The sequence below is a fragment of the Barbatula barbatula genome, assembly GCF_947034865.1.
Source record: "Barbatula barbatula genome assembly, chromosome: 24".
Taxonomy (NCBI): Eukaryota; Metazoa; Chordata; class Actinopteri; order Cypriniformes; family Nemacheilidae; genus Barbatula; species Barbatula barbatula.
Window position 1 is genome coordinate 11,169,174 of NC_136787.1, and position 14,667 is coordinate 11,183,840.

General features: G+C 38.6%; 2 protein-coding genes across 2 annotated transcripts; both read left to right on the plus strand.

Annotated features, from left to right (window-relative positions):
- The first annotated feature begins 2,213 nt into the window (after positions 1–2,213).
- On the plus strand, positions 2,214–5,104 carry LOC306889163 (E3 ubiquitin-protein ligase TRIM47-like). The gene is made up of 4 exons (XM_079447889.1): positions 2,214–2,847; positions 3,260–3,502; positions 3,613–3,666; positions 4,890–5,104. Exons 1-4 carry the CDS (start codon positions 2,269–2,271, stop codon positions 5,073–5,075), a joined length of 1,062 nt encoding a protein of 353 aa, XP_079304015.1. The 5' UTR covers positions 2,214–2,268; the 3' UTR covers positions 5,076–5,104.
- Positions 5,105–6,305: 1,201 nt separating this feature from the next.
- On the plus strand, positions 6,306–14,438 carry paxbp1 (PAX3 and PAX7 binding protein 1). The gene is made up of 18 exons (XM_079447858.1): positions 6,306–6,703; positions 7,231–7,359; positions 7,618–7,791; positions 8,098–8,316; positions 8,417–8,517; positions 8,642–8,862; positions 9,549–9,738; positions 10,429–10,552; positions 10,962–11,064; positions 11,389–11,504; positions 11,598–11,797; positions 11,928–12,078; positions 12,170–12,291; positions 12,430–12,506; positions 12,634–12,700; positions 12,828–12,974; positions 13,153–13,307; positions 13,442–14,438. Exons 1-18 carry the CDS (start codon positions 6,433–6,435, stop codon positions 13,557–13,559), a joined length of 2,685 nt encoding a protein of 894 aa, XP_079303984.1. The 5' UTR covers positions 6,306–6,432; the 3' UTR covers positions 13,560–14,438.
- Positions 14,439–14,667: the final 229 nt, after the last annotated feature.

A 14,667-nucleotide genomic window follows, 5' to 3' on the forward strand; every position in this document is an offset into this window, starting at 1 on the left:
CAGATTCACATGTAAAACAACTTAACATAAACACTTGTTTTTCTTTAACAGCCAGGATAGACTGAGAAGGGGTGAACTGAGGTTGCAAATTGCAAAATGTAGATAAGACGAAAAAACAAAGCAGTTAAGTCTTCACAAGTACACAAAAACAGCTCGAAGCGTCTGAAAGGGTGACGGAGTGGGATGTGACATTATGCACGATGCTGTTTCCCTTTCAGTTTTTTGGCCACTTGGAGGTACTAGAAAAACACATCAAATGTATAGTTATTTAAGGGATGTTTAGGGTTAGGGACCACACCACAGCACAGCAAATACCAACTAATATGTTTATTTTCTAAATACGTCGCGCTTGTGTTATTTGCGCATGCGCATTCTCGAAAACACCGAGCAATCAGACATGCGCAGAACAATGGTGTGGCGTATTAATCTACATTTTATACATTAAATAAACAATAAACATCACAATACGTTTGCTAGTAAGTTTGAAATAACGCCCTAACTTCCTACACATCCACAAAGTTCGCACTTTATCCGTAACGTTTAGTAGATGTTGTCAATTAAATTATTGCATAACACATTTTACGCATTGATCACCCTAATCAGCAATACGTGTGCTGCCATGCATATCAACATCTTGTCAACACTGACTGATGGCTGTCAAGCCTTCAACATAACGGATGTAAATTGTGTTAAGACTATCATTGTAACAGAATATAGTAAGCCCACCAAAAAGTCAAGCTGACAAACATTGCTTTGTTAACAAAAACAGATAATGGCAAGGAAACAGTTTTCGCTGAAAGAGGCAAAAACAATGCGTATCAATGATGTTGTTTACTTGAATGAGCTTTACATTCTTTCCTGTAATGAGCTGATGGCCTGTTTTTGTATTTGATCAATGTCTCCAGTTTTATCACTGTGAAGAGTAACATCAATATCTTCGCCAAACAAAAGCCTAGTTGTCGTCTTAAAATGGCAACCCTTCATAGATTCTGCCCCGTGTTCCTGAGAGTTAGTACTGAGAATTTTAAAGTCAAACGTTTACTTGTAAAGTTCACTTCCATCATAATCCTCAAAGGCACTTATACTGTAAACCTACGTGATGAACTTCATTTGAGAATGAACTCCAAACCAAGAAGACCAAGAGGATCAAAAACAACTGCTCACCCAATTACATAAGCTCCAACCAGCTCACTCTTGTTTTCCACTTTAAATACTGGCCACTGTGATTTGAGCTCTAACCAAGCCTTGTGAAATTCAGACTTTTCCCTATCACATCAATAACAATAAATGAGATCTTTATTGTAAGAGCTTTAAATCATATTTAAAGCAAATACTTGTATCTTATATGGCCCTACTGTCTGGTTTCTCACTAGGATGCCTTGCAATAGATTTCACATTTAAGTCTTTATACTTGAAAGTTTTTAAACCTTATATATTTATGTTTTGTGGATTTCTTTTAATGCTTTATTTCAATGTTTTATTTCAATAATACAACCATTTTGGCACTCACGAATGCACAAACTATGCCTCCCAGTGGTTTGAGATTTTCTTGTTTTTGTAGGCTTGTGTTTGTACTAACTGTATTCAATGTTCTTGAACCTCTCATACTGAAGCTCTTGCTTTTTTCTCTGAACACTTTTAAGATTATAATCAAACAGAGGTAGAATAGAATAGAGCAGAGCAGAGTAGTATTGTGTATAATATAGGATATTTATTGTCATTGTACACAGTACAACATATTTGGTTGCAAACCTAACACTTAACAGTTTAAAACAAAAATTTGCAATGTAAATATAATAAACGCAACGACACAACATACACATTAACAGGCACAACGCACGATTTAGACAAACGTTTTGCACATTTAATTGTTTAGTTCAGTATTACACAATGTGAATTGTTAAGTAGTATTGCACATTTTAAATGGTTTAGCACAATATTGCATATTCACATTTTATATCCATATTTTAAAACTGCATAGCTATTTTTCCCTGGAAAAAGTCTGTATCTGCATATTATAAAAATCTGTCTAAACATCTATAATATGACTAAAATGGATAAGATAATTTTGTTCTTTTTTTGTTACATTTTAATAATGTTTTGTTTATTTAGCTACACTTGTTGCAGCATGATACTGTCGCCCTCTACTGGCTGCCTCCATGTATTATCACAGTTCCGTTTTCTCAAAAACGCAAAAAGGAAATGTAAGCAGAAGGAAAGTGAACCCTCTACTTAATCTGTACATCCTGTGTATGTATATGCTGTGAAATGGCTGAGGCCACTTTTTCATACGATCAGTTCTGTTTTTCAGTGTGTCTGGATCTGCTGAAGGATCCAGTGGCAATTCCATGTGGACACAGTTACTGTATGAGCTGTATTACAGGTTGTTGGGATCAAGACGAAGAGAAGGGAATCTACAGCAGCTGCCCTCTGTGCAGAGAGACCTTCAATCCAAGACCTGTTTTGAACAAAAACACAATTTTGGCAGAAATTGTGGAGAAAGTTAAGACGACAAAGCCTGTTACTGCTGAGTGCTATGCTGGAAGTGGAGATGTGGAGTGCAATGTCTGCACTGGAAGAAAATATAAAGCTGTGAAGTCCTGCTTGGTGTGTTTGAACTCATACTGTGAACATCACCTGGAACAACATGAAAATCTCTTCGGAGATAAAAGGCACGGTTTGATGGATGCAACTGTAGGACTGAAGAAGCTGATCTGCTGTGAGCATGACAGACCGCAGGAGGTTTTCTGTCGGACTGACCAACTATATATTTGTTTCATGTGTATGATGGAAAAACACAAAAATCATGACACTGAAAGAGCTTCAGAAGAGAGGACAAAGAAACAGGTACTGTATGTGAAAGCAGATATTGTTTTGCTTAAGGCAAACTATTGATTGTTGTTGAAAAGTGTAGGCCTACAATATACAAATTCTAATATACAGTAGCTATAGTATGAAAGTATTATTTTGCCAAATAAGTAACAGTATTTGAAAATATACAAACTATTATTTGTTGAGTCGATTCAAGGAGAGAATCCGGCAAAGGGAAAACAAGTTGAAGGAGTTGAAAGATGACATGGAGAGTTTTGAGACAATATAAAAAACCATTCTGCTGGCAGTTGGAACGTCTGTGGAATGTCTGTTTTAGGATGAGACACACGTTCCAGGATGAGACACACGTTCCAGTCTGTCTGAAGTCTGAACCCCTCTTTATGTAAGGAAAGTGTCTTGTAACAACTTTCTTTGTTTGACATAACAGCACACTGCACAGGCAGCAGTGGAGGAAAGTGAGAAGATTTTTACCGAACTGATCCGCTCCATTGAGAGAAGCCGCTCTAAGGTGACACAGCTGATCAGAGATCAAGAAAAGGCTGCCATTAGTCAAGCTGAAGGACTTTTGGAGCGACTGAAGCAGGAGATCGAGGATTTAAAGAGAAGAAATGATGAGCTGGACCAGCTTTCACACACAGATAATCATGTCTATTTTCTACAGAACATCAAGGTCTTGCTGCACATGTTTCATTTGTGGTTGACTCATTGGTTGTTTGAACAAAATTGCTAAATTTATAATTTTGTGACTTTTATGTCTTTGTTAACTTTGTGTCTCTGTAGAGTTTCCCGCTTCTCTCTGTCCTCCCTGAATCCACAGACTTAGGGAATATTACTGTCCGTTCTCATATGTCTTTTGATGGTGTGTCGAAAAGCATCTGTCTGCTGAAAGGGAAAATTGAAGATTTCTGCAAAGACGAGATAAAAATATATCTTTAATAGGTAAAATATTTATCATTTTTAATTATTTTGTTCATGTAAATGTGTGAATTGTTGTATACATTGGGTGAATTTGCTGTTTAAAACATCACACATTAAAAATCTGATTGTTTCCATAGCAAGGGACATCCATATCATTACTGCCCCTGACCCCAAGACCAGGGAGGAGTTCTTGAAATGTAAGTCTTAAAAAGTTATTAAATACTGTATTGCCTTGTTTAATAGATGGGGCTCAAAAATGAATATTTGAGCTGTGTTAACTGAAAATAACTTGCGCTGGCATATCAGGGCCATTGTTTTGTCTCAAAATGCACACAGGTAATGTTTTTTTCAATGGCATTTTTATAAAAAGGGACTTAAATATCCTATTTTTACTTAGGAACAGTCCTAGCTTAAGCTAAGCCTTGTTTATGAATCCAGGCTTTTTCTTATATTAAATAAAAATGTAGCAGTGCTCGTAAATTCTCAGGGACCGGAGCAATGTTGAGACATTCCAACACTCACATGCAGACACACCCGTGTGCATATATTGAAAATGAAATATTGACCTCCAAATATAGTTAAGTTACTTAAAACTGTAGAAATGAACAGTGATGACGTATCAGCCACTGGTGGAACGTTCTTACAAACTCAACCCCATATTTCATAACATAAAAAACAGCTAAAATATTTATTTTTCATGTGATTTATTTTTTACTTGATGGGAGCACTCTATATTTGAAAGAACACTTTTCTAATGTATTCAATTTTTGAATTTAGTTTTTCTCTCTAATTATTCTGTTCTTTAATCCATGAAACATAATTTAAAGATAACACTTTTTTGACACAGGAATTGTATTGTTTAACGTCTTAATCGTGTTTATTTTTTTTAGATTCCTGTCAGCTTAGTCTGGATCCAAACACAGCACATAAAAACCTCCGTCTGTCTAAGAGTAACACAATGGTTACAAACACTGGCACAGACCAGCGGCATCCTGTGTAGAGAGAGTGTCTGTGGACGCTGTTATTGGGAGCCTGAGTGGAGTGGAAGTGATTTAAGTTGGGTGGGCATATCAGTGGCATATAAGAGCAATGGCAGGAAGGAAGAGTGTGCAAAGTGTGTGTTTGGGTGTAATAATCAGTCCTGGAGATTATCATGCTCTTTTTTCAACTCGTTTCGATTCTGGCACGAAAACAAGCACACTGATATCTCTGGAATTTCCTCGAAGATAGGTGTGTATGTGGACCACAGTTCAGGAACATTAGCCTTCTACAGTGTTGCTGAAACAATGACCCTCATCCACATAGTCAAGACCACATTTACTTAGCCGCTGTATCCTGGTTTTAGGGTTACTGAAGGATCATCAGTTAAACTGTGTGATCCAACCAAATAGATGACACCAAGATTATAAATAAAGCACAGAATAGTTCACCCAAAAAAGGTCTCTATTGACCTGACCACCTACTGTGGAAAGTCATTTTTGGAGTGAACTATGGGTGAAGCACATGATAAATCAATGGTAGTGGGATGTCTTTTATTTTCTAAGTATTAACCCACTTGTCAAACATTACCAGAGTCAAACATTTTCAATCTCTACCTAATAACTGTTGTTTTGTAAGAAGAAGAATATTGAAAAGGTTTTGGCAATGTTGAATTATCGTTTAATGTTCAGTCTGATATAAAAATAAATTCTGTGCATCTACATCTGTAAATAAAACATTTGCCTCTCATGGTGTGACTGATAGGATTTTATTTTTAAATTCCACTGTACCAATGTCTCCTGCTAAAAAAACAGTAGAATCCTGCTCAAATAATAAAGAGAAAACGCAATGTTTATAATGGGGATTGTACTGGTTTTAACGTAAGCTATAATGGTGTGAACTGGTATTTTATTTGGCCATTTAACCCTATTTTAAAACACACCACAACAAGGAATGTTGTGACGATTTAAAGCAGGGGTCTCCAACCTTTTTGTAAGCGAGGGCTACCAAAATAAATATCTCAAATCCTCTAGAGGGCTACTTGTTGATAAAATCCTTTAAACTTTAAACACGTAAAGCCTTATTTTTACGCTAACAGAACCAAATTCGTTTTTCTTTCAGATATTTTTGCACTTGAATATATTAAAGCTTATAACACTTGCTAATAATAAACTTTCATGACGATGTAGCACTTGGCTGATCGGTAGTCGCAGATTTGTCAACTGTCTTGAGCATTATTGGTGAGCCCTGTGTTTAGCGGGCACTTTTCAGAGTTTATGCGGCCTACCAGGTGCCCACTGGCACCACGTTGGAGACCACTGGTCTAAATGAACAATACTAATGGTCCATAATGGCATTTAATGGAAGCCATACTGCTGTGATGGTTTCTAGCGTATCTTTCAGCAAGAACAAAAATAACACAGTGAGCATTCACCAAAATACTAGTAAGTGTAGAAAAGCATCTGTCTTTGCCACCACTGTCCTCCCAGCCAAAATGACAGAAATGCTGTTCGAGGCGAAACCTGTAGGAGGCAGTAACGCGTTCTCGTTGGCGTTTAGCAACCCCAAGCACTCGCAGAACGACGTACATAAACGCTTCCGGCAACGGCAAAATGGTGGATTTGTCATTATATTTGGCGCCTTGCAAACATTGCCAAATTAGCTCGCTAACGCTATCCTAGATGCGCTTTATATTACACCACTATGTTTAAGAAAGCTAAAAGGTGCAATTTCAGGCGGCGGAACGACTCTGAGGATGAGGAAAAAGAGGATAATCAGCAGTCCGGTGGGCCTGTAGCGGAGGACTCGGCGAAACCCACCGCCTGCGCCGCTCCCGGAGTAAACGTGCTTCACAACCACGGTAACGGGTTTCAGTCCGGTCTGGTAAAACCGAACAAAGAAAAGGAGAAGATCAAAAAGAAGGAGAACCGCGAGGAACCGAAAGCCAGTCTGCTGAGCTTTCAGGACGATGACGGTACGATATATGCGTAGTTGTATCAAATAACAACTTATAGTAACTTTGTTGAAATTGATGCTTGGACCACGATTTAAATGTCATGGCACGTTTTTTGCGTTTTAATAGTTTGTCATTATGGTGTTTTTATTCTGATTGCCATGTCGGGGTGTTTACATCCAATGCACTTGGAGTTTGTACATGGATACGTAAATGGTCGTATTAACGTCATCTATACCTCATAAAATGCACATGACGTTCAAATGAGGACATTGGGTAAATGTATGGATGAATAAAAACGTGCAATAACACGAATGAGTTGAATACCACCTACTAAATATGGTAGTGTTTTTGACGAAATTGCCTTAAGATCAGTTGATGTAATTTGTTTAGACATTTTAGGTGATACTTGTATATAATGAGCACAGATAGTCTAAACGTATTTATCCATTTATCATCCAACTTTAAGTTAAGTTTAATGTCAGAGTTATTAGACATTACGCTTTCATTTAATCCTCTTTTCTGTCTTACACATCTAACTATCTTAGATGACTCCGAGGTGTTCCGTGTGAAGAAATCCTACCACAGCAAAAAGATTGTCAAGCAACTGAAGAAAGAATACCAAGAGGATTTGGAAAAGACCAATGTCGTACCAGAAAAAAGCAGACGCCTTGATGGTACAATGTTTTGTTCATTATATCATATGGGCTGTATAAATCATGAATGGGGCTCTACATATTGAAAGGACAGCAAATGTCTGCAAATTTTAATCCGAATCAGTTTAGCAAATATTATTGTAAGTATTAGACTTTCGACGAGCCCCTGGGAGAACTACAACCCTTGGTAATCTAATCCGCTGGAACATTGTGGATTGCAATTCTTGCTAAAAACTTTACAAAGCTTTGTGCCATTGCCCCCTGTTTTCTTTGTTCTAGGTGGACCGGCTCAGAATCTGGCATTTAAAGACGAGCCGTTGGAAGCCAGCAGTGTGCAGGGAGAAGAGGAAATGGAGGTGGACAGCAATGAAGAACAGGAAGAGGACAGTGATCAAAAGGGTGCAGGTGGAGCGTTCAGTCAGACTCTGTCCGCCCTCAGTTCCCTCAGACCAGGTGAGCAGAGCCATCACCATCAACATCTTGAGACCTGTAGAGCAAGTTGCAGATGTCAGCATGATTGTGCTTCATTTTTATTGTTCAACGCATAAAGGGAAATCATACGTGTTACTCCTACTTAGGGGTATTGTGTTCAAACATTGAATGTTGTCAAACATTGCATGCGGTCATAAATCACAATCGTTTTATATTCCAAACAAAGATTATATTTAACGGGCGTATGAAATTCTGAGGAAACTGATTCATTTGAAGTACGTGAGATGTCATGTTTACACCAATAATACATCTCATACGTTCCCGCAGGTGAGATCCCAGATGCCGCGTTTATCCACGCCGCTCGCAAGCGTAGGCAGATGGTTCGAGAGCTCGGGGGTGACACCCCATTGGTGGAGAGCGAGGTGACAAACAAACGTCTCGTTCACGAGGATGAACAAGGCGGCAGCGACGATGAAGATGAGAAGAGAATTGTCTTCAGTGGCGTCAATCAGAAGAGTCAGAGGCAGAAAATAGCAGAAGAGATTGGTCAGGAACTCTAAATAATAAACAAGACTTAGGAAAAGATGTTTCTTGAACCATAGTCTGACCTTCGTGTTTGTGGATGTGTGTGTGTCACCTGTTTCAGGTGTTGACTGCAGCGATGATGAAGCTCTAGATGATGCTCAAGATGAAGAAGTGAGTCGATGGGTGCAGGAACAGATCAGGAAGGGCATCAGCATCCCTCAGGTGAAATATAATGCACCAGAAAGACTAGTTTTGTTATTTTTTAAATGTTGAATGGTTTGGAAAACATACCCATAATGTCATGTTAATCTTCAGATCTGATTTTGATTTCTGTTATGTAATTTAGGTTCAATCCACCCAAGAGGACACGACCATGTATTACCAAGGCGGTTATGATGCACAGCAGTATGGAGCTTCCTACGCCATGCCGTATACCTACGCAGCCGCCATTGTTGGAACAGATGGCAGCAAGGCACTAAAACCAGAAACTTCAATACCTTATGCGATTCCTTCTAGTGACCTGACCCCCATAACCACAGATCTGGTAAAGAAACGTCTGAAGGACAGGTACGGTCTGAGCTACCCTCGTATCGGCGGTTACTGTAACCCTTCGGTCTCCCAGTTCAGAACTGTCCAGTTTGTTAACGTTGTATTGATGGGAATGCAACAATATTTGATAGGATTATTCATAAATGTTTGTTTTGAAGCCTGATGGGATTTGGAAATGACCTGATGCCTTCTGTAAAACTTTACTGTTCACATAATGAAGATAAATTGTAAGGTGGACGTCCGGCATTCAATTCAATTCAACTTTATTTATATAGCGCTTTCACAATTTGCATTGTTCCAAAGCAGCTTTACAGGGGAAAAAATTAAAAATAAAAACCCAGAAAAAGGGTAAAACACGCTACATGGTGTTTTATATAGTAAATTACATTATTCTAGTAAATAATATCTAATGTCAGCATCTCCTGGTGGTTTATTTAGGCATAAGATCATGTGAAGATGAACCAAGAACACAATACAAAATGAAGGATCTTAGCTCTCTTTATGTTAATGTGCTATTCAACCTGCTAAACTCTGCACCATTTATTTGTTTTCGGACTCCATTAATCTTCATTCTAATTGCTTAGACGACCGTCATTTAGCTCTGGTTTAACATAGCTGACACCTGCAGTCAGGACACGTGCGACCCCAGTAACTCCCTCCTAATTCGCTAATAATTCATAATTTTTTATTCCCCTGTGCACCAGGCTGAACTTCATGCGTCAGGGGTACAGTTCCAGTGCCCGGCGCTTCGAGCACATCCATGAGGAGCTGGAGAACTCTAAAAAGACCATCCAGCTCCTGGAGGGCTCCTCGCAGGAGGCCGCAGACAAATATAAATTCTTGCAAGAAATGCGAGGGTATGTTGGAGACTTGCTTGAGTGTTTCAGTGAAAAGGTGAGAATGAGATCATGATATATGCTTACACACTTTGTTTTGGTGTTTTATTTTTATTTACCTGATTTGATTTACTGTTCATGTTGTTTTTTTATATTGCCAATGTAGATTGCATTGTGATTTGCCTTTTCTCATGTTGTTTATGTTTCAGTAAGGTTTACACACTATGGACTTAAAAATGTCATTCTTTTCTAACTGCACTAGGAAGGAATTTTTTGATTTAGTAAAATTTGTATTTTCATCGCTAAGACATATTCCATACCCTGGTTATGGTATAATGTCCCAATGTCCCATCTCTTTTTCTCACAGCTGATGGAAAATAAAGCATCAATAACAATAACAGCAAGAGATGGGCTTTCTATCTGGCCAATGGTCTCTTATATTTAAACGCTTTGATTCTAAACGCCTGATTTCTTTCAGAAAAAGAAGTGCTATGTACACAATTCCTGGTGTCTTTGGTGGGGCATGGAGAACAGAATACTAAAAAGCCAGTCTTATAACCTTATAAAAAGTATTAATCTCTGTGAAAAGTTTATTCACCTTATAGTTTTTACATACAGTTTTGTGAAGGGGATCAGGGTTAAGGGATCAGAGTTCTCCCATGCCACATCAGTACCGTCATACCCCGTTATGGTTTTCCGGACCCTCTGTCTGTGTTTCAGCTGTCACAAAAACCATCATATTTTTCAGGTGCCTGTTATTCTGGAGCTAGAGGCTGCCATGCACCAGTTACTACGGCAACAGGCATTACGGCTCGTCCAGAGAAGACAGGATGATATTAAAGATGAATCATCGGAGTTTTCCAGCCTTTCAAGTCAGTCCATCTTGAAGGTTTTTATTTTTTATTTGAATGGCCTCATTGTCCCCCTCCCCCCGTTTCCTTTAGCTGCAGTGACTTTAGTATATACAATTACAGTTAAGTGTATATGGGAACAATTGGTACAATGATTTGTCCTATGTGTGGATGTCGGTCAAATGAAAATAAAATCGCTAAATGATAAACCGTGTTTACGTTGAATGTAATCATTGCTAGGATGCTGAACCGGTAAGTTAGGAGAATTTCCAACTGTACAGAGATCAAGAAATACTTAAATACAAACTCGAATTTCAAAAATGCTCTATACTTTTTCTATGTGAGTGAGCAATTGTGCATTAGTAAATGTTGATTCATGGCTGAAAATGTTATTTTAGCTGCATGTTAACAGCAGTTTTTTCCATTTCAGGTAAGGCTGTTATGGCCCCTAACTTGGACTCATTCGGACGAGATCGCGCGGCTTATCAAGAGCTTGCCAAGCAGAGAAGGATAGCCGAAAGAGAAGCCAGACGGTATGCGCCTACATGTTTCTTCGTTTGAATGACCAACGAATGGCCAGTATTCAATTTCATGTAATTCGGTTAATGGTCCAGTGTATGAAATTCTGCACCATCTAGCAGTGAGGTTGCAAATTTCTACCAATGGCTCACTACACCCCTGCCATTCAAATCACTATGGTGGCTGACACAGTGCGTTTCGTAGGCGTTATCCTAGTCCTCTGTAGATTTAGAAATAGAGAAGTTATATAATGTTCAAGAAAGGACACCTTAACAATATGCAAATAGCGTCATAACAAACAACATTATCGTTTCTGTAATTACATTGTTTGCGGACAGAACTCGGCGTAGGCAAGCGCGAGAGCAGAGCGGCAAGAGAGCCGAGCATAAGGAGGGACTGTCCAGTGACGACGAGCAGACATCTACTGACATCACTAGCTTCAACCTTGAGAAAGGTAACCACTCTAGTACACTATATATACAACATCTGATTTGAACTTGTATAAAGGGACAGGTACAGTATTGTTTCTTTGTGGTCTCTCTTCCAGAACGTATATTAAAAGAATCAAAGAAGGTGTTTGAAGATGTTGTGGAGGATTTCCACTCTCTGGACAGCATAAAGACGCACTTCGAAACCTGGAAGAAGCTGTATTTTACGTGCTACAGGGATGCTTATATCGGTCTCTGTCTGCCCAAACTCTTCAGCCCTCTCATTCGACTGCAGCTCATATCATGGTCTCCATTTGAGGTGAGGGAGATGCCTTGTGAACTAACTTATCTTGCCTTAAATTACATCTTTGTATCTTTGTGCTGCTAATAGAATGCTTTAGCTACTAAAAATAAGGGGCTAAAATGTCACTTTTATTTCTTCTGTGTAGGTGGAGTGTCCGAACTTTGAAAACATGCTGTGGTTTGAGTCATTGCTGTTCTACGGCTGTGATGAGCAGAGTGCTATGAAGCAAGAGGAAGATGTAGATAACAGTCTTCTGCCTGCTATTGTAGAAAGGATCATCCTTCCCACACTTGCAGGTCAGTACGCTCCAAAGGGTTCAGTACAATTCATTCATGAAGACAATTTACCTTCCAAATGTGATTTTTGACCTTTCTGTTGGTCTCACAGTGTTGACAGATCAGGTGTGGGATCCGCTTTCTAGCAGTCAGACGTCTAGACTGGTGGCTTTCATGCGGAGGGTGATCAAAGACTATCCTACCGTGCTGCATGGCGACAACCGCAACACGCAGGTCCGTGAACAAATGTGTAATATCTGTTTTGGTTAGACATAAAAATCCTGCCTCCAAACTATTGGTTGATTTTTATTTTTTACATATTTTGGCATTTTAGGATAGCAACAAGTTTTAGTGTCTGTTTCATTATTTTAGGAGCTGTTGAGGATCATAGTCATGCGAATACGACGGACCCTCGATGATGACATTTTCGTACCTCTGTTTCCAAAAAAGTAACTATAAAATAGCCGTTTCACGTAATGCAGAACGTCTGTTGTATTTTATATGGATATTTAATGTTCACCACTTCTTGTTTTCTCTAATCTGTGTGAATTTCAATTCTTTCTTGTTTTTTATTAGTGTGATGGAGAACAAGAACTCTGCTCCATACCTCTTCGCCCAGAGGCAGTTTTGGTCTTGTGTGAAGGTATGACTAGTGTTTTATGCACTTGAGACATTCTGATGTTGTTCATTGCCTAAATTAGTTGCCATGCACGAATCTGTTTACATTATGGTTCTCTCGCTTTCTCTCACTCCCGCTCTCTTGTGCTCAGTTACTGGGCAATATCCTAATGTGGGATGGGATCCTGTCTCAGACGGCTCTGAAGGAGCTCGCTGTGGACAGCACACTGAACAGATACATCCTCTCAGCCCTGCAGTCCACAGACGTCACAGAGGAATGTGTGGAGAAATGTCGCAAGGTAACAAACTTCTTTACACATTTAAATATTTTCCTTTCCTTAGTTTATTGCTAATATATTTAATCTTCTCAATTGTGACATGCTTATATAAAATATAATGAGATGTTTTGGGGTTAAATGTTCTTAAATATAATATGTAATTTGATCATGGCAATTTACTCCTCTCTACTGCCCCCAGGTGGTCGAGAGTTTTCCCATTCTGTGGTTCAGCAGTATGAAGGGTCAGCAGACTATTCCTCAGCTGGAGAACTTTTGCAGATACATAAAACACGTGGCCAGCTCGGTTTATCGCAGCTGTGTGGCAGGAACGGACATAGAGAAAAGGAACGCCAGGTAAGAAGAGGCCACATGGTGATATAACAGAAATAAGTCAAGAATGTGACAGCATAACATTATATCATGAGTGCACTCACTATGACATGGTATTCTATCCTTTACTTTAACTAATGAAGTTATGTTTCTTATAGGGAAGACATAAAGGAGATGGTTAGGCTTCTGGGACGACTCAACGCTTTAGACCATGTGATCGAAGTTGCATCAGAACATGGCATAAAAGATATAAAAAGTCTTTTAGAGACCAAATGACCGTCAGGGCATGGTAACTAACGTGGGACTGAATGATCACTCGCCCCTTTTTCACATTGAACACTTAGCCTGTAAATATTGTGAATATTGTACATTTTGGCATCCATCTTCGAGTCGAATTCTGTGGATTTTGTCCATCTGCGAATGAAACCAAAACACACCACAGTCTTGGAATCCGGTGAAAACGTCATTGGTTTTCTAGTGTTTGCCCTGGGTTTGTGCACTTTGGTGTTTTAAGAGTTCCGAAATCCCTTACCTGTGGAGACCTCTCCATTTTTTACTTTTTTTAACAGACAAGATTGTCTAACGGATGTTTTAAATTGTGACCTCTGTCAGACCGTTACCTGCACATTACATACAAATTGTTTTTTTGGAGAGCAGGTTCCTAACAGCCGTTTTAAACTGATCAAGAAACATGTGTAGCCTTGGATAAATGATCCAGCATCTGTGTTCATCTTAAACAGTTTTTGACCTGTCAAACGTTTTGACGTGCCAACCTCATCCCTAAACAAATGTATATATACTGCCAAACAACAAAGACCACAGGCTGCAGTAAAGAATGTATATCCTTAGTTTTTTTTCTGGACCCTTAAATGTGTCATTACATAAATAAAAGGTGTTAATAGATATTCAAGAACAATTTTTTTCCTCGTATGTAAATTTTTTGTGGAAAAATCTGAGACCATGTTTGATAAGTAAGATCCGAAAACTGTTTAAAACCGCATTGTTTTTAGGTCACTAATCATACAACCATTGTAACTAAATTGTTCTGCTGAATAAATTTGTAAATTTACACATTTTTTTCATTTTAAACATGAAGCAACAGTTTTTCAGGACCCTTAAATGTGTCATTACATAAATAAAAGGTGTTAATAGATATTCAAGAACAATATTTGTCCTATTAGGTTAAATTTTTTGAGAAAAATCTGGGACCGTGTTTGATGAGTAAGATACGTAAACTATTTAAAACCGCATGGTTGTTTGATTAGTGACCTAAAACAATTGTAACTAAATTGTTCTACTGATAACATTTATAACGAAAAAAATGTGTAACATTTTGAAGCAACAGTTTCTTTTACAAGGACGAGGTCTTGGACTTTTAGATACC